We start from the raw sequence: 20,397 nt of genomic DNA, 5'->3' as shown, positions 1-20,397 counted from the left end.
GATTCTCTTGGCAGGTAAAAAGGTTGCAGAGAAACAGCTAAAAAGGCAATAGAGGGGAAATTCTCCGAGGCTGGTGCTGCAGGCCAAACATTCTGTTTGAAATGTGATAAGTGTGCTGCCGAATAACTGGATTGTGAGATAAACTTGCTACTGCAGTCTCATATAAATCAGTCAAATGGGGGGCTGAACATGTCACATGGTTGCTTCATTAAAGACCTTTTTATGTTTTCAATTAAACCTTTTTTCTTGCCTCTGTTTGGTTTTACAGGGTTGCCAGATCCTTTTGCCAAAGTGGTGGTGGACGGCTCAGGACAATGCCACTCTACAGATACTGTGAGAAATACGCTGGACCCAAAGTGGAATCAACATTATGATCTGTAAGTTCACAATCCTGTTGTGCTGATGCCTCATTTTGAAACAAATGCAGCGAGTATTTGTGCGTGCATTTGTGTATGAGGTCATACGCGACTGAAAATCTGAAGCCGTACAGGAAGCATTGTTATTACAGAAAGATGCCATGCTGGCTTTGCTCTGTCGTATGTCTCCGTGTGGAACTGCTATGACGAGTGTTTCAGGAATGCAGATTGAGTCGTCTCTTCACTGTGCAGACGGCCATCTATAAAGCTTTTGAGCTGTTTTATGTGCGAACAAAACATCTTGTAGAGTGAGATTGGAGACATCGCTTACCTCTGGCCTTACCCTGACGAATGTCAAATGCATATGAGATTTCTTGGGAGAAAAATATGACACGTACTGTTATGAATTCCTTCTTCCTCAGATAGCAGATTCATCCTGTTTTGGATATTAGAAGATGGAGTTGGCTAAATAGTAAATATCATCATATTTTTCTGGCTTGCTCACTTTTCTGAGCCGAATGTGTCTTTACATCGGACAACACACACATTTAGAGTGCAGCTTTAAGTGATTACAAAAATAAAGTGTAAATTAAGATGATTTATTTCAAACAAAATCTCATTATCATTTCACAATAACAACTGAGGCGTCTTGCCTTTCTAGGCACACCTACATTTACACACACACACACACACACACACACACACATTCATACTTACACACACACCTGTGCCTGTGCACTGTCAACATTAACCTCACATCCCCTCCTTTACATAATTCTCTCCCTTCTCGGTCCCCACCCTCTCGGAGGAGTTTGTTTCCCTCCAGCGACCCCTGGCCTCTTCCTTTGGTTCAGGAAGTGGCTAACACGTGTGGGGTCTTTTTGTCACATGACACTGATACTACCATCATCCTTGGTGCTCTGCATTACATACATACCCTGCAAAAACGCATATCTCTTAGCTATAGTTGATGCTCCTAAAATGTGTAAGAGCTAACTGGGTCAGACAACCTTTTGAAAACATTTTGCATGTGTTGAAAGTTCATGAACTTGCAGTAATATGTACGTAGGTCTGGTTTTGGCATGTTGCCTGCTCATGCTTGGCATCTGTTTCCAGCCCTTTTAGTATAAACTCCTCGCATTGCTTTGGTTAGAGGGTCAGATGTGCTTCACTGCTCCCTCTACATTCACGCTATAATAAATGCTGTACATGCCATGCTGCCTAATGGGGGAGCCTGTGTCGACTAACAGGGCTTCACAAATACGGCCTGAGCAACATTTGGTTGTGCCCAGTAATAGGATGTTGAACACAGCAGTCAGTGAGGCAGTCAGATTTCTCCCCTGTGGCCATCCATATAAAAAATTCATTGACGGTAGCCAACAAATTGCCGCTTTATTACTGCCTACCTATCACACCTTGGCAGACATACCCACCGACAGTATAATCAGAAAAGTACCTCCAGACATTGATTAGTAGTGCTCTAACCGTCGGAAGATGTCTTTCGACTTCATTCCTGTCTGCTCTGAGTTGGCGCAGTAACACCGTGGGTTGACCCAGGAGAATGCAAAAAGAGAACAACTTGTCTGCTCTGTGCTTGGAAACAGGTATGGTGTTGGTTGTATATTCAGTGTTTTTATTTTTGTCTCTCTCCGTCTTGGATTGACTGCAAAGGTTCAGCTACCTTCAAGAAGCTCTCCTGCCAGACATACCTACATTGCGGCCAGAAATCTTTTTTAGTGACGTTATTGCTTAAATGTTCACAATTTTCTGTAATGAGAGACAGGAAAAGTCTGTAGAAGTGAAATGGGGTGGTCGGCTCAATGTAACAGCAAGGAACAGTGGAATCGAGGAAGAATGTTTTGGCATTAACCCAGTTTACATAAATCAGATCAAGATACCTGATATGGATGAGCCAGCGCTGTAGAATCTCCTCTCTGATTTATCTGTGTCTTTTAATAGATGTTAACAACTGAAGGCTGTCAAACATTAATATGAAATCTATTCGATTGGGAACTAAATCGTATTTGTGAGATCCCGATGTAATGTGCGTTCCCATGGCAAGAAAGTGTGGCAAGTCGAGGGTCTGAATTTAGTACGTCCTGGAAAGCTAATCTGGATTTCACCCAAGAATATTTCCCTCATCTGCTGTTGTCTGTAGCATTAGGAGGGCTAATCCTTTTAGTTTTTAACTACCTTATGAAGTGCGTAAGTGAAAGACTGTTTTTAATTGTGTTGTCTCTGTGCTTGCCCTACAGCATTTGGTCGTGAATCATATGAGAGTTTCTTGTTCTTGTTTTTAAAGTAGATTTAGTGCTGGAAATTGAATAATTCAACACCATGAATAGAAGGAGTGTGCCAAGTACACGAGGCGAACCCTGCACATACTGTTCTGCTTGAGTCCTGAGCAGTATTCACAAGGGGAAGAAAAAGATGAATATAATGGCTTACATCATGTCATTATTAATTCATTTCTAATTCACGGTATGTGTTCTGCAATGTCATAACATTCTCTGGAAATGGATGACTTTAATGGCTTTTATTACGTTTGGCATAATATTCAGGGTTATATTTATCGTACTGGAGCATATTTATCTTTACTTGGACATATTTTAATTATTTTGAGCATGCTGGCATAATATTTGTGCTGGCATGCTATGTCCTGTGCAAAGACATGAGGATCTTTATAAATTGCGTTTTTTCCAAAATCAAGCCGAGATATGTTTTGGCGGAATTATGGATAACATTTTAGCTTTACGATGCAATTAATGGTGATGAACTTGAACAGAGACACATCTCTCCATGGCGACACAGCCAATAAGAGATGTTGAACAGTTTCAGATGGTCGACACAGTGTGAACTGGTCCCGTTTATAAATATGGTCCAGTTTGCCCTTTTCTCGATAGTTTGCACACCAAGTATCCTGTGGCTGTCAGAGCAACACCAGCCACCTGTAAAAGACAGGCAGTCACAGTCAGCCAGTCTGTAGTCATGTGCGTAGATACCGTTCCGCCATCTGTTTCGCAGCCCACTTACTAATCAGTGCTGACTGTTAAACCCACTCCAATCTGTATTAATCTGCTGTCGATAGCAGTGTTGCAATAATTGCCTCAGTACCTGCAATGTTATGTCGGAGCACGAGCTATCCCAACACATTGTTAGTGAGGAAACAACATGTTTTACCTTTCTCTATCATTCAGACACTCGCTCATTGTCTTGTCAGCAATTTCAGTTTTTGCTCCACGATGCTCTGTACATCACATCTTTGCATCACGTTGACCTGTTAACCTTGAAACGGCACTGTGCTCAGAAAGAGCATTTGAGTTTCCCCACAGCACACAGAATGCAGGGAACCAAATTGAACCCTAACGGTACAAAGCTGGCAGAGCTTAGTCATAAACAGCACTGCTGCAATTAGAAATGCAAATAAACAAATAACAGGAAAAATCCATTCAGCCGTTTTATTTATTTTCTCACGACTAGTTGCTGGTAAAATGTTCCTGACTTGTAAACTATTTTGTATAATAACATATTATGGCATGACACATAGGAGCATTTGGAACCTCTCTCCTCCAGTTGGTTCCAGTCTATGAGTATCCATTTATTGGGAAATAAGCCTTTAATTAACTCTTTATTTCAGCAGAAAATGTAAAGTTCAGCTTCAGAAAAACATGCCCTTTCACTATTTTTCTTCTAATAATGTTAACTGACTATTTACTATCCATTTAGTAGACCCTAATCTCGACGAGTGTCCAAGCCCAGGCCGACACATCAGCATCTGCTGAGAGAGAAAAAGTGGACGTGCCAAGATGCTACCCACTGCTACCGCATCCCGATCATTTAATACAGCATCAACAGACGGAATCCCTGGAAACCCCACGTGTGTGTGTGTGTGGTCTCAGACAGTGGTGGAGCCCATCACGGGGACTTCCTCTGTACTTCAACCACGACTAGACGGGCCTCAGCTGCGCTTAATCTGCACAAACACTCGAGCACGTACACACACGGTACTTTGAATCAGCTAATCGGTCTCATTACACAGTCTGAAAGTCTACGCCGCAAACATGGTGTGCATTGTTCTCTTGCTGTCAGGGAGAATCAGTTTGATGAGATGTGAAATACTAGTTTCAGTTTTTACTCTTGTTTTTTTTAGTCTGTGTATTTGTTAAATTTTGGAAACTTTCTTGAGTTTCATTTTTCATACCCAGTGGGTTGAACTGCTTTCCTTCAATCCTTCTTTCCTCTGACAGATACATTGGAAAGGCAGACTCGATCACCATCAGTGTATGGAACCACAAGAAGATCCACAAAAAGCAGGGCGCAGGTTTCCTCGGCTGTGTCCGCCTCCTGTCCAACGCCATCAACAGACTCAAAGACACTGGCTGTAAGTACCTGTTGTTGTTGTTGTGTGCATGCTCTGTGTGGTGCTGCGGTCTCGTCTCTTCATGCTCCCTCTGCATGCTTACCATGGCCTTTACCCTGGGGCCAGCCTGGCTTGTGAGTGAAGAGTGATAGCTCTATTTTCTTTTTCCACTGGCAAATACAGAATTTATTAATGACTAACTTAAAAGTGGTTGAGTGAGTCATGTTCACCTCTCTTCACACATCTATGCACACTCATCCTGTACTCAGCACACATAGTCAGAAAGACATAGTGTCTCCAACAACAGGCATAAACTTAATTTTAAGGAACCTTTCATGCGCTTCTATTTTGTATGCCTGCAGCAGTTTGATAGCGATCTAGCCTGCTGCTACATGTGTACAGTGCCCTCCAGAATCATTGGCACCCTTAGTAAATCTGAGCAAAACAGGTCTTGAAAACATGTATTTGCTGTTTATTCTCTTGGTCTTTCACGCAAAAATATTTGCAGAAATCTTACGTTTTCATTGAAGTAAACTTAATTAAAGAAAATATATATGTTGACATTAAACAAATACTTTTCTCCAAAACACATGTGCCATAATTATTGGCACCCCAAGAAAAATCCCATGGTTAAAATCCAACTGAAGTATTATTCCAGTCATATGTTAAATGTTTAAGTTCACCTGTTTGATTAGGAACTCTTAGTCTCAAAACCACTATCAGACGCCACCTACATCACCATAAGTTGTTTGGGAGGGTTGCCAGTTGGTCTGCTGTCAATCAATAACTAAAGCGCCGACAGTTTGACAAATTTGACTGGGACTTTCAATAAGACTGTTATGTGTTCAGATGAGACCAAAATAGAGCTTTTTGGCAACAAACATCAAAGGTGGGTTTGGCGTAGATGGAAAGATAGGCATCCAGAGAAGCACCTCATACCCACTGAAATATGGGGGCGGATCTTTGATGTTGTGCGGCATTTTTTCTTCCTAAAGGCCCTCAACATCTTCTTAGGATATGATATCATTGACTCCATCAAATACCAGCAGATATTAAATGAAAACCCAACAGCCTCTGCCATGATACTTAAAATGGGCCATGGTTGGACCTTCCAGCAGGACAATTATTCGAAGCACACCTCAAAATGTACACATAAATGTTTCACTGACCACAGAATAAAGGTGGTGCTTTGGCCATCACCCCCAACCTAAACCCCATAGAACATCTCTGGGATGAGCTGAAGAGGAGAGTCCACAACCGTCGACCTCTGAATCTGGTCACGGATCCAGTGCCATGTGTTCACCGACCTTATCACACATTATGGGAGAAGACTCGTCTGTTATCTTGGCAAAGGGACGCTGCACAAAATATTAAATGAAGGGGTGCCAATAATTGTGGCAAATATACAAATTTGTGTTTATTTTATTTGTTACTTAAGTTAAAGGTTAGATTTTTGTGAATATCTTTTATGAAAGATCATGAGATCAACAATAAAGCAATTTTTTCGCATCTCGTTTTGCTCATGTTTACTAAAGCGTGCCAATAATTCTGTCGGGCACTGTAGCTCTTTCAGCGGTCCCATCCTCCGCTTGCAGCCTGCTGCTGCTTTGGTGCCAGACATGCATTACCATGAGATTTATGTCTACAATACACAAGCAAATCCTCATTTTTACAGCAATGCAAATGTCTGTCGAAGCAAAACGCTTTTATTCTTGGGAACAAATTCCTGCTCGTCGTGGCACGGTTTTGCGCAAATTAATGAAAAAATGGAAATATGAATGATTTTTTGGGATAGTTGTGTGACCATAAAGATGACCCCAGGCCAGTGTGGAACATACAAAAGAACAGCAATGAACACAGACATGTTCTCAAACAGTTTTTAGATCTGCGTTGCTGCGGCTCTTGTGTTGTGCCCTTTTTATTTACAACTGATTCTCACTCGCTCATATACACTGTTGTACATATTATCAAATTAACATCCTTTTGCACATTTATCTCTTTTTTCAATCCATCTTTCTGCCTGTCTTGAATAAAAAAATGTCAGACATGTAACAGAACAACCCCACTGGGTTACATGTTCTTTCCTTTAGCCATCCTTTTTCTTCTTTCCATCCTTTCATTCTACACCGTCACAGGCCACAACCACTAAAGGAGTTGTCTGTCTGAATATAATTGCCATTTGTTGGATGCTTTTTTTTATCCAAACTGCATAGTTGGATACTTCCATGAATGTCAGAATTTTCTTGGCCCAAATGCAATAGACTCCTATGCTAACTCCAAGAAGCTAAATACTTTAAATAAGAGTACATAATATGTGTCATGTTTGCTCCTTAATGGCATGCTTGGAACATACTTTAAAGTTCACCTCCTCATCCACAAAAACAACACAAAAGGCCACGAAAGCCTGGTGCCAAATGACTTGTTCTTAGGTTTACCCACAGCTTCCAGAAACCGACAGTATCGGCTCCAGTTCGGCTCCAGAGCAGCCACTTACTGTTCCGCCAACCTGGCATGAATTATACTTTTTTATAGCCACAGGAAGAGGACATGGAGACGGCTCATGATCTATGACAAGACACCGGCGCTCACATTACCCCCCTGTCCTTGTACACACACTCACTCACTCACTCGCACTCATACAAACATATATACACACACACACACACACACATATATATACACACACACATATATATATATATATATACACACACACACACACACATTGAGACAAAGATACAAACTCAATGAAATACAATGCTACTAAAACTGCAATGGTTCCTAGAAGTCATATTTAACTCTCTCACACAGACACACACACACACACAGTGCAAACCAAAAGTAGATCTGGCATTATCATCTAGTTTACTAGAAGTCTGTCTGGCTCTACACTGAGCTCCACTTCCTGCCGCATCGCAGACACAAATCTCTGACTCCTCTGTCCTACTTTCGTAAACCACAAACCCACTAAATTATCACCGACTACACGTGATGGTCTGGCTCGCTTTGATCCCTGATGTTCATTTGTGTCATATTTATAGTGTTGATATAACGGCTTTTTATATTTACTGAATTGCTGATTGTGATGCTGCTGATGGTTTTACACATGCATTCAGGCATAAAGACAAACGTGCACAGAGATACAGATGTGCATATATATATATATTGACACTTGACACACTCATAATGGTCAACATACACATATTTACACAACTTTATGTGGTTTGTTTATTGTAGCAGCCACTTTCCCTAGCTCTGAGGAATTGAACGGTGCAGTGAGGACGTGTGGTTAAAGGTCTGCAAATGTTCTTGCTCTCCGTTTGTGCCTTCTCTTATTGAAGAGAAAAATCTGCTTACTATTCCAGCCATGTAAGGCTTAGACCATCCCTGTTTTAGTCTAGACACGTATCCGGAACAGATGCGCACACACACAAACGCACGGCCGCCCACGCGCGCGCACACATACCCCTCTGGAAACAAGCTATAGGGTTAATCTGCTTAATCTATCGAAGCAGACACACCATTTTATATGCACACAGCATCACACAGGCAACCAAAGACATGACACATTCAGTTTGGCTTTGGTTTTAGTCTTGCACATGGAGAACTGTGGCATCTCTTCTATCTTCTTTCACTCCCACTCTCGCGGCCTCTTCTGCATATTTCCCTCCCGCTCCACCTCCTACACTCTGAGGTCTGATTAGGTTTTACATTTTTAGTAAGCCAAAGCCCCTGCAGGACTCTTGCCGCGCGTGTGCGTGTGTCGATCTTGTTCCGAGTCTTCCTGGGTTTTGTTGTCCATGTCTGGCAGTGCTCTCTCGTGCTGAGCAGACAATTAGTTATATCTTAACCAGAAACAACAACTGCCAACACCTTTTGTGTCCAAACATTTTTGTTTTTGTGCCCAGTTTTCTCTTCTCAAGCACAAACGTTAGCAGTGTTTCTTCTGCAGAAAGAATTGTTAATGTTTTGGTTTTTTTACATTGTAAAGGCACATTTGTATGCAGACATATTGCAGACACTTCAGTCTGTCATAAGCGCTGTGTAAGAACACACAGCCTCCACATTCCTTTCACTGGCAAAGCATTGACGCTGCAACGTTGTCTGGCACAACACAATGTGAAGTTATCCGGCAATGTTCCGTGTTGGCCAATCAAATACGTTAGGCACACGTTCCTAGTACGTTACTTAATTGTTATATAAGTTGAACATGTTATTTGGAGAATTATATCAAGTTGCTCAGTACCTGGATGTGTTCATGGTTGTACATGTGGGCAGATGCTTAATCAATCGTTATGTGTCTTGTTTGGTTTTTCCCTGCAGATCAGAGACTGGACCTGAATAAGTTGGGCCCCAATGACAACGATACTGTGAAAGGACAAATAGTCGGTAAGGAACACAAACAAACACACACTTTCAGTCGCATACTGTATGTCACAATGGAAAATGTCATCTTAAGTGGAAAGAAATCAAGCCACGTGCAGTTTTGTGTCAGTCTGCCTTGCATATCTCTGACACTCTAGTCTACATCCAGTTTTCCATGACGTCAAAACAGAAGTTCAGATGGACACTTTTAGTCAAATCCCAGAGACTCTTTCCACTGTACATTTATTAAAACCACTGAACCAATTAACAGCTGGAAGACAGTGTTGCAACTTCATTTGCAGTTATTGATTTTTTTTTAAAGCGAATTATCATTAATCGCTCTAATAATTAAACATTTTAAATTTTATAAATTTGATATCAGCGGTTGAACCGTGTCCTGCAAGAGTTCATTCTGGATGTCTCGCAGCATTGTATTATTTAAACACTAGAGAACACAAATTGACCCAGACTGCATCCTCTGTGTCAATATGCTCGGTTACGACTCGGGTCATTACTTAGGAAAAATAAGAAAATAAAATGCTTTTTAAAATGTCCTTTGTCTTAATGTCGGAAGATAAAAACAACAATGAAGAAAACATCATGTATGAAAAACATTAGTGAAACTACATTCCATTGGGACTTAATTCAAAAATGATAAATATACTAATTATTACCAATATAGTGCAGCTCTGATAATGATATTGATCTATTGTCTTCCTTGTCTTCTGTTCACTGTGCAGTAAGTCTTCAGTCCAGAGATCGCATTGGGACAGGAGGGCCGGTGGTGGACTGCAGTCGTTTGTTCGACAATGACTTACCCGATGGGTCAGTATTATCACAGGTTTTAATAGAACTGAGCGCACAAATTATTCTTTATTTTTCTTTTCTTGAAGTCTCCCATCTTAAACTATGTCAGAGACAAATTATATCATTAAAGTAATCAGTGGTTTAATGTTAACATCATATTGTTCTATGATAATTTGGTCTGGTTTGGAAAGGGAAAATATCCATCTGCTAATTCCTGTGCAATCCTTGATATGTATAATATGTATATGTTCAGCTGTACGCACGTTGGTGATTCTCTTCTGTGTACTGCCTATAACATTATGGATACATTGTTTACAGTGCTGTTAGATTAACATGTTCTCAATGATGAAATATGAGTTTGTTTTATTTGTGATATTGTTTTACTACAAGTACAATGTTAATGTTTGTTTCTCACCTGTTTTTATATTCTACCACAAAACAGCTGGGAAGAGAGGAGGACCGCCTCTGGAAGGATACAGTACCTGAACCACATCACACGAACCACCCAGTGGGAGAGACCTACGAGGTACATCTGCACACATCCTCAACTAGGACTTCAAATACAACAAACATGACCTTTTATAACAACGCATCAGGAATCTATTAAAGTGGTTGTACTTTCCCCCACCTGCCCTTCCAGAAACAACTTCCAACAAGCTTAACTCACAAAAATAACAAACAGCATGTCGGTAATGAGTGAACTGCTGTCAATTTCCTTCCAACAAGTAACGCCCCAACCCACACCGCCACCGCCTAACCCACTCTTGCCACACATCACCAGTGGGCCCCAGGCAGCATAGTGGAATGCAGTATGACAGATGGTGATGAAAGGGTTTAGTGGCAGGTCATTTAGACAGGTGGAAATGGTGATGCTGAAAAGGAAGATGACCACCTTGGGACTGTGCATGAGGAAGAGATGTCAGAGGTTAAGTAGCGAAGAGTGAGAATAACAGTTGGGAGGGGAAGTGAAGAAGGATTGCTTTATTCCCATTTTCTGCGACAGCAGGTGCAATAAATACCATGTACAAGTGTAAGCTGGACAACGAGATAGTCGAGAGACATTGTGGGTCTAGATTTGGGGAAATGGCTCAGACATTGTAAATAAGAGCGGTTTAACATGAAGGAAAGAACAGGGGAAGTGGAGAGGGAGGTGGGACATAAGAGAAGTGGGAGAGACAGGAAATAGGGGGGAGGAAGAGTGTGTGGGAGGAGGTATTAGATAGCCATGGCGTCAGGGACTCCGGACATCCAGACGGTGATCACACACTACACACACACACACACTAAGTCAGGCTGTCTCGGTTTATGCCAGCTTATCAGATTTATGTTTTCATAAGTCCGGCAATTTAGTAGCACTCAAACACACTAAAGAGTCTACTGGAGTCTTGTGAGAACTTTGTGTGTGCTTTTATGTTACCCATAAGCCTTTGTGCCACTTTAATCTCAGTCATACAATCCATTTTCTTCTCGGACTGATGACACATGCTGTTTTGCAGATAATTACACGATACTTGTTGTGTGTATGTCTAGACACAACACAAAGAACAAATAAACTGGCGACACCTATGACTGAAGTCCTCACACATATAACGCACAGTAACACACCCAGGTTCCTGAAAGCAGATCACAAAATAAGATTTTGAAACACTCACATGGATGTAACTCTTTGGAACGAAAACAAACGTTTGTGTCGTCTGTGTCAATTCATCCAGTTCACCGCAAGAAAGTTTGTATTGTTTAGACAAAATGCTCATTAGAAATCCTATCTTGGAAAAGAGAGATGGACTTACACTCCTCTTTACCCAGGCCGGCGTCGGAGTACTCCAGCCCATCCGGGCGGCCGCTGAGCTGCGTGGTGGACGAGAACACGCCAGTGATGACGCCGGTTAATGGGGCCGAGGCCAGCTGCCCGCCGGGCGAACCGCGGATCCAGGAGAGACGGGTTCGATCGCAGCGGCATCGCAACTACATGAGTCGAACACACCTGCACACACCGCCTGACCTGCCCGAGGGTTATGGTGAGAGACAGCGCCGCCACACACGCAATCACATACACCCTCACTTTGCTGACTGCTTACCATTTATTCAATCTGGTGGAATAGGAAGAAATGGTCTCAATAAATTGTTGCATGTCATCTCCATCTTCCTCAATATGAGTAGTTGTAAAAAAGGTTGTGCGATTACAATCATGTAGCCGCTGATCCGTTTGTGTAATGTTTTGCAGTGTGTTGGCTGGCTGACGGTCAGAAGCATGTAAATACTTGATGCTAGCTACATGAGCGGTTATAAGCCGACGCGCTGGAAATGAATGCCGTTCTGGAAAACATTGAATATGTATTCACCCCTCTGAATGCCGCCTGTCTGCTGTTTTCAACAAATGTTGCTTATATCTGACAGAGCTCCGCCTTGTCACTACCGTTTCATTGCCAGTACATAATCATTGTTGACGTTTACATGTTACAAGATGTTTCAGTGCAAAGGGCCCTCCCACTGGTAGTCAAGGTGACGTGTCAGGGAATACTTAACACCTGGGACACCAAGTGAATGCTTTTAACTCGCTGATTCATACTAGAGTATGCAGTTGTTATAATGTACTGTTTAATGACCTGAGTCATCCTTCGGTGGTGTCTTCTTTGTAGCCTGGAGGAAGTGATAATTTGAACATTTTATTTCGGCCCTCTTCTTCTCTTTCTGCTGACCTTGGGCTCACTCAAACTTTCTCGATAGCAATAATTATTTTAACCGTGGTCCTCTTTGCCAGTGATTGAGAATGGTACGCTTGGTCCTGTGCCCCCTTTTGAGATGTCCTGTTGTGTCCACTGAGGCTGGCCAAGGTCGGACAAAGTGAGTCACTGAGGCCCAACGGCGAGTGAGTTTTCTTCCTCAGCTGAACCCCCTGAACCAGCGGCTGGGCGTGGTGAGGGAGGAAGAGAGAGAGAGAGGGAGAGAGTGCGTGAGGGGAAAAAAAGAGGGAGACGTGGGTAGGAAATGAGTTGTGCCAGTAGGAAGTTGGGGTGGGGGACAGTGATGGATTAGTAGGTCCATGAACACACACTGAAACCACGCCTGTGCAGCACACACACTTTGTGCCAATGCTCACTCTCCCTTCATCCACAAGATGGATGAAATGAGAGATCCAACAAGTGAATGATGGTCCATTCTCTTTGGATTTCTTCCCCGATTTGTTTATTATATATTTTCTTAGTGGGTTTTGAGTGAGAGACAGCATTTTCTTTTTCCTTTGGTTTTGGACATGGGAATGGGAAGAGATTACTTTCATAGCACACACACCAACCTGTTAAGAGAAAATCTAGGATGCATCAAGGAAAAACATTCATGGGTGTCTTTGATAAATTTCCATAGCGTTTTATTTCCCCCCCATCCTCTTGAGACAGGCCGACTGGAGAGGAACCAATTGATTACATTGGCGCACACATCGAGAAACTCTTGTCCCTGCAATTATAAACAGAGTTCAATCAAATACAAAAACTCCCTGTCTAGCGCCCACACCGCTAGACTGTTAACTGCCTTAGCAACAGGACCAAGCGTGTACCAGTGCTGTTTTTGCATTTCCGACATATATTAATTCCAAATAATATTTTCTCTGTTTTAGAGCAAAGAACAACTCAGCAGGGTCAAGTCTACTTCCTCCACACACAGACTGGAGTCAGCACCTGGCATGACCCTCGGGTGCCCAGGTAACTTTTTGTTTTACAGTTTTTTTATGTTTATTGACGAGATTTGTGCAGTTATTATTTGCTCAGCTCCATATTTACTAAAACACAACAGAAACATTAATTAGCTACGTGTGTTAGACACACGAAGAATTTGACTTGGCGGCTGGTGTATACACATTAGACAGACAAAATAGATTAATAAAATTAGATTTGTATTTATTATTTATTAATAGATTTAATATGTTAGACATACATGATACATGTTCTGCAGTGCTGACAGCCTGTTATGTTTTGATCCTACTGTACAGCTTTACATATATTATCTAAGCTGACTGGACTTGACTCGTCTAGATCAGACCTAATTTCTCCTTTTAACTTCTCAGTTATGTTTAAAAACACTATCGTCATATTTCATACTCCAGTCCGGGTCAGCCAAACTAATGACCTCGGAATCCGATGTGGAGTTGGATAAACATTTTTGGACAGATGTTGAGCTGGACACACCAAGGACTCGCAGTTCTGCATTCAATCAAACTGTTTCACCGACTCTCAGTAGTCCACTTGCTAATTCACCAGAGACTTCAGGCACTGCTATTGCGTTCCATTTTTGGCCGTGTCTCGGTGAAGCTGCCGCTCGGTGAGGAAACAAATGCGTTTAACATCCAGCACACAGCAGCAACCTCTGGGTTGGGCCATTTTGGACCGAGCTTCTAAAATGACCCAGTGGGTTGTGATGAGTGCAGCGAGACATGTGCGTTTGTCCCCGAGTGATGTGTCCTCACTTCGCACAGGTCGTCCTCAGGCTACAGCATCGTCCCAGAGCAGGGCGTAGGTTCCGACTGACGGGAATGTCGGTGCAGGAGAGAAGAGGAGAGGGAGTCAAGAAATTAGAGCACATGCTTTGTCAGAAGGATAATGACAATGTTCATTTATTTGATGGTCTGTGGTCTGATTGAGTCCTGGAAAAGGAAATAATTCTGGGAACGTATTAATGTAAAAGGTAATGCAAACCATTACACTTAACAAAAGCAGCTAACGATACATGATTCCTAACTACAAATATGTAAAACCACAGCAGGGCTGGGATGCTTGTTTAATTTTGCACTTCAATAAAATCTGAACGGCAATAAAATAACTGAAGCGACTGAATGGAATCAGCATCCAAGAAGTTTGTTCAGTCGGTTAATTACATTATAACTTTATTATCCATGCAAGGAGGACTTTTGATCCCATCTGAGACCAATCGGTTCTACGGTACTGAAGCGAGTCTCAGTCTGATGATCAATGCTGTTTGTTTTGGTCTGTGTGTTCTCTGATGGTTTCCATTGTCTTCATTCAGGGACCTAAGCAACGTGAACTGTGAGGAGCTGGGTCCACTGCCACCAGGCTGGGAGATCAGAAACACAGCCACAGGTCGCGTCTACTTTGTCGACCACAACAATCGAACCACACAGTTCACGGACCCGCGGCTATCCGCTAACCTGCATCGTGTGCTCAAGTAAGTGTATAAATCAGAGATGCGTTTGAGCCCTCGGGACAGGATATTCAAGGACATCACTTGGCTGTGGTTTAGGACATAGAGCACGTTGCTGTTTGCACAGCATTTGCGTCTTACTAAGTGTAAAAGCAATAGTGTACTTTAACACAACTCTTCAAAAACTGACATGGTTTCTGAATACAAATGATGTGAACAGCCCCCTCTACCCTGAGAATGTACGCTAGAGGGGACAAAAATGCAGAGATCAACAATAGTTGCTGTGAACCAACTGCAGCCAGGGTATTCTAACTAAAAGCCATTTAATTTGATGGCTTTTAAAATACGACTTACCCTCCAACAAGCGTTGCGTGCGAAGACTTTAATTTATTTGGCAAATTAGGGCAAACGACCTGGAAGAGAGTCAGACATTTTCCTTTAAAGGCAGCAAATGAGCTGATGCTTACACGTTAAGGCTCTAAAACAAGTCCAATATTTGGCTCACTGCGGACACACGACTGTATCGTCTGTCTCGGTTTGGATTTTGTTGGCGGATTGTTATCAGTTTATTGTTTTGTTTAGAAATAGCATTTGGTTTTAATAATCTCACCGTTATGTTTATCTTCCTCTTGTTGTCCCTTCCCCTCCTCCTGCCTTTCTCACTGACCCTCTGCTATTTTCATCTACCTGCATTCTGTTTCTGGTGGCTTTTACTTGCCACCGCTGTATCGCTGCTCTTTTTTTCTTCTTGTCCCATCTGTCCTTTTTTAATCCTGTCCCATGTTGTTTTAAATGCTCCCATCCTCGTCTCTGTCATTCACATTCTTTTCGTTCGCTTTTCTCATTCTTTGTTTTTTCCTCACTGTTCTCCTCCCGATTTCCTCGAATAGCCCAAGTCCAAATGGATCCCGTGTGGCCATGGACAGCCAAAACACTAACCTCAGGTAACCCCCTCACACACACTCACACTCTCTTTCACACACACACCGTACACACACACACACACACTGTTACCCTACACACACACATACGTTACCCTCTTAGAAAAAATGCTGACCGAGATACTTTTCCACAGGAGAATGAATGTCCGACATGCATTGTGTTTGTACATGCATAACCTTCCTCAGTGGTGACTTTCATGTGGATGTCCTTAAAGTTCAACACACACACAGACACACACACACACACACATACACACGCACAAACACAGTGGCTGTCAGTCCATCTTTTAGTGTGTTTGTCCTGTCAGTCAGCAGTCTGCCTCCACTGAAGATAATCTCGTAGGCGGAGAGGTCTAGTGAGGCTGACCTCGCTCGGGAAAATAATACTAAACACATGTTAGCACAGCAGCTGTTAGCTTAGCACTAGTTTTGATCTCCTCGTCAAACACTCGTAGTTAGGATAGATACTTTAGCGGTGTGTTAACGGAGTAGTTTAGAAAAGAATGATGACTGAACTGTGATGTGTATGGAAGTGAACCTGTGAGCAATGCAAATCCCTGATATGATAAACTGGATTCTAGGATGGTTCTTCTGGATTTTTTGGGCTGTCAGGAAGCTCACTGTACTTTTTGAATCATTAGAACAAGAGGAACACGGAGCGATGTAGAGATTTTCGCCATTGCTTTTTTAGTGCAAATTCTGAGTGAAACCCTCTTTCAATAACAGCGGCTGGCACGACAGACATGTTTGGAAAATCAACATCTGGTCATTTGGTCAAATAGTATCCATATGTGTCAGAACAGCCTCTGGTTGTGAGCTGAAACTCAGCTATGTTATCCAGTCAGCATCATTAACTGCTTGTCTGAGTCCTTATTAGGAGACATTTGAGAGAGTCCAGACAACGTTTTAGAACTTCGGAAAGGTCCAAATTAACAGGCCAATTTCTCATGCCGTTTTCTGTGATACACACTGATTTACAAAAACAAAATTAAAACTCACTCTGAATACAGTCTGTGCCACTGCATAAGATGTGCAATGTCCAACACTCTTAATAAAAGAGTAAAGTAAATCTATATGAAAAATGTTGATCATCCAAATTTGGAGCGCTTGTATTTTAGATTCTGGAAAGAAGTGGAATAGATCCTGAAGTAAGGCAGTTTTTTTCCTGTCTTTTAAAGGATCAGTGTTTTGGATGTAGAGGCATTAAGAGGTGATGTTGTAGATTCCATCTAACTTGACACCTTTTTCAATTTTGCTCATCCTACCCTTCCAAGCGTGCCAGAGAAGCTACACGTAGCCTTCAGCTAACGTAAAGAGGCAAAAGTCTCTAGAGCCTGTGTTTGGTTTGTCTCTTCTGGGCTACTGGAGACACATGGAGGTGCAACATGGAGGACTCTGTGCAGAGGACCCACTCCCTAAGTAGATATAAAAAGCTCATTCTAAGGGAATGAAACGCAACCATTGACCAAGTGATCAAACACTAATGAAGACATAGTTGGGAATATTGTATAAAAAAATCCCCCTGAAGCATAAACACTGTTCCTTTAAGACTATCAGCCAACTGTATTTTAAAGAGTGTAAAAGTCAAACGTATTATTCGCAAGAGAAATAAGAGAATTTGTATTTTATCTTAAGAAATTGATGTTGTATAATAGGCCCACTGGAGAGGTTAATGAGCTCAATCTCATCTGTTGAGCTAAATTTGTCTGTTTGACCAAAAAACTGTCGATGTCGGTTCTCCCGAAATCCGTCTTAATAAATTATTCCGTATTTTATTGGAGATAAATCTGTGGCCAGAAAAAAGAGCCTCAGCTAATTGTCAAAAAACCTGGTCCAGATTTTCCTCCGAGCAGTCTTGGAATAGATTAGTGTGGAGCAGTTGTCTAAAAAACACATTTTGAATGTAAGCCTCTTAAAATGTAACAGGGTGTGCTAAATCTTACAAACAAAACGGACATAATGTTGGATTGTTTACTGGGTGAGAGGCCAACTCTAAACACCTGACGCACTGACGGCAAGCCCATAAACAAAAACAGCAGCAAGCGGAATTACACAGACCACACGGGGACGCATGCAGGAGACGGCCGTCTGATGACGCATACTGTGGATGCACAAAAACTGCAAACTGAACAGGTTTTTTTGGGTGAGGACAGAACTTAACACTTTTTGATTTTCCTTGCATCTGTTAGCCCACTCCGTTCTCTCGTGGGTGCAGGTTTTACTCTAAGTCAGTAGAAACGGGTTGTGTTGTGCCTGGGAGATTAGATATCGTAAATTTCTTTTATTCCAGACTCCTGAATCCATAAAGCAACAAATGCAACAACAATATATGAAATACAAAACAATACGAGGACACGGGTACAATCACTGCAGTTAAAAAGTCACTCGTGGTTAAAAAAACATACAAACACTTGTTCCAATGTTTCCATAAACAAGAAAAATACCTCGTATCACTGTGTTGGCTCGGTTAAGGCTTTCATAATTACATTTTCTGAGTCGTTTAAATCATCATTTGAATTTATACTACATTGAGTTGCAGTTTGCGCCTCAGTCTCCTGGCCCTCCAGGATGCATCTGGGTTTAAATGAGACTCTTGGACTAATGAAGGCCTTGACTTGTCAGACACGGCTACATTACTGTGGTCTGCCACTCTGTCTCTCACATACTTCCTCCTTGCACCAGCACATGGTATATGTTTAAGAGATTACATCAGTGTTTGCTGAAGGTATTTTTAGTTGCTGCTGGATTTAGGTTCAGTGGGAATCGGCAGGTATTCACCCAACCAAGTTATACATCTTCATGCCATTTACATCAACATTTGTACTGATATTTTTAAAAGAGATTACATATTCAGTTTGGTACATTATGGTTGTGTGTTTTATTTAACATGTGAAAGATGGGGCTGCAAGAGGGCCGTGGGTTCAATTCCCGGTCGGGGCGGTCCTTCTGTGTGGAGTTTGCATGTTCTCCCCGTGGCAGCGTGGGTTCCCTCCGGGTTCTCCGGCTTCCTCCCACAGTCCAAAGACATGCAGCTCAGGCTAATTGACCTCTAAATTGCCCATAGGTGTGAATGGTTGTGTGTCTCTGTGTGCCCTGGATGGACTGGCGGCCTGTCCAGGGTGTCCCCTGCCTTCGCCCAATGTCAGCTGGGATCGGCTCCAGCGCCCCGCGACCCTAATGAGGATGAAGCGGTATTGATAATGGATGGATGTGAAAGATAAATATAAATGCAAATTATTGGGTAAGCTATATATATATATATATATATATATATAGTGTGTGCAATATATACAGTATTTAACATCAACTGTACTTTTCAAACCTCACATCTAACTTGATGGAACGGTACATTCCAGTTATTTAGCTTCTAGACAGTGTATTTATATATCAGGGTCAATCTGTCTGCATGTGTTGCATTAAAGGGAAGTCGATATAGGAGTACAGGGTCTTGGTCTGGCTAATTGAAATCTTAATTCCATACAAACAGAAATTTTCTTCTGTTTAATTTGCGTGCACAATCTACTGCACTGTGCAGCTGGCGCTAGCTGCTTTCTTTGTTATATATGCTGTATACATTATGATTAATGATAAAATAAAAGCATAACGTACAGTAGATTGTGTTCTCGAATGGAAATGGTGTGCAGCGCTATAATTCGTTCCTGTGTTTTTGAAGCCAGCTGAAAGATGCTGATGTGGAGCTTTGTTAGGTGGGAAGAATGATGGAGATCACACATTTGTTGTCAAAACACAAACGTTGTCCAAATAAATGATTCTGCTTACACATGCACGAACGCACACTTTGACTTTATGTTCTGTAGTCGGCGTCACTGCCAACCTCCCTGTGCTCTGCTGTGTGAAAGGGCAACGCAACGGCTCGTTCTCATTAAGGGCCCTTTGATTCTATAGGCCGGGCGGGTGTTGGGGTGGCACCTACTCAACACTCATTACAGCCCACCTGTGGCAGCTTCCATGAAAAAGATTCCTCCCACACACACACACACTCTTGTTCATGCACTCTCTCACCTAACACACACCCCGTCTGCCTCAGTACGGGGCTGGGGGACCGTCATGACTGCAGGTTCAGGTGCAGTTGACCCACTTCTGGCAAAATGTTCACCCCTTCATTTCTCCACTTCTCCAGCTTCTTTTCCTTCCACCTTGGAATAACAATGATAAAATCCCTTGGCTCCGATATTGAATTTCAAAAGTTATATTTCTCCCCAAGTAGTAGTTTACTCAAACTGTCAACCCAATTGGAATCATTTCTCTCTTTTGGCTGGGGCAGTTTCTTTTAGCTTTGCTGGGCTTGTATTTTCTATATTTACCATCAAATATGCAGAACTCATCTCGTTTGGAAACCAGAGACGATGAACTATGGTGAAACGTATTTTTAATTACATTGTGCCCTCCGAAGGGA

At 42.1% G+C, this 20,397-nt stretch overlaps 1 protein-coding gene across 1 annotated transcript in view; it reads left to right on the top strand.

The window, feature by feature from the left end:
• Positions 1 to 20,397, top strand: part of LOC130190649 (E3 ubiquitin-protein ligase SMURF2) — a 56,599-nt gene that overhangs the window by 24,832 nt on the left and 11,370 nt on the right. The window contains exons 3-11 of the mRNA XM_056410171.1: positions 269 to 377; positions 4,604 to 4,737; positions 9,040 to 9,105; positions 9,822 to 9,906; positions 10,331 to 10,414; positions 11,695 to 11,906; positions 13,502 to 13,586; positions 14,905 to 15,063; positions 15,930 to 15,983. Of these exons, the coding sequence (XP_056266146.1) occupies positions 269 to 377; positions 4,604 to 4,737; positions 9,040 to 9,105; positions 9,822 to 9,906; positions 10,331 to 10,414; positions 11,695 to 11,906; positions 13,502 to 13,586; positions 14,905 to 15,063; positions 15,930 to 15,983 (988 nt within the window). The remainder of the gene's footprint in view (positions 1 to 268; positions 378 to 4,603; positions 4,738 to 9,039; positions 9,106 to 9,821; positions 9,907 to 10,330; positions 10,415 to 11,694; positions 11,907 to 13,501; positions 13,587 to 14,904; positions 15,064 to 15,929; positions 15,984 to 20,397) is intronic.

This window comes from Pseudoliparis swirei, chromosome 24, assembly GCF_029220125.1.
Source record: "Pseudoliparis swirei isolate HS2019 ecotype Mariana Trench chromosome 24, NWPU_hadal_v1, whole genome shotgun sequence".
In the NCBI taxonomy this organism is placed as follows: Eukaryota; Metazoa; Chordata; class Actinopteri; order Perciformes; family Liparidae; genus Pseudoliparis; species Pseudoliparis swirei.
Note: the sequence above shows the minus strand (reverse complement) of the source record. Positions and strands in the feature narration are given on the sequence as shown.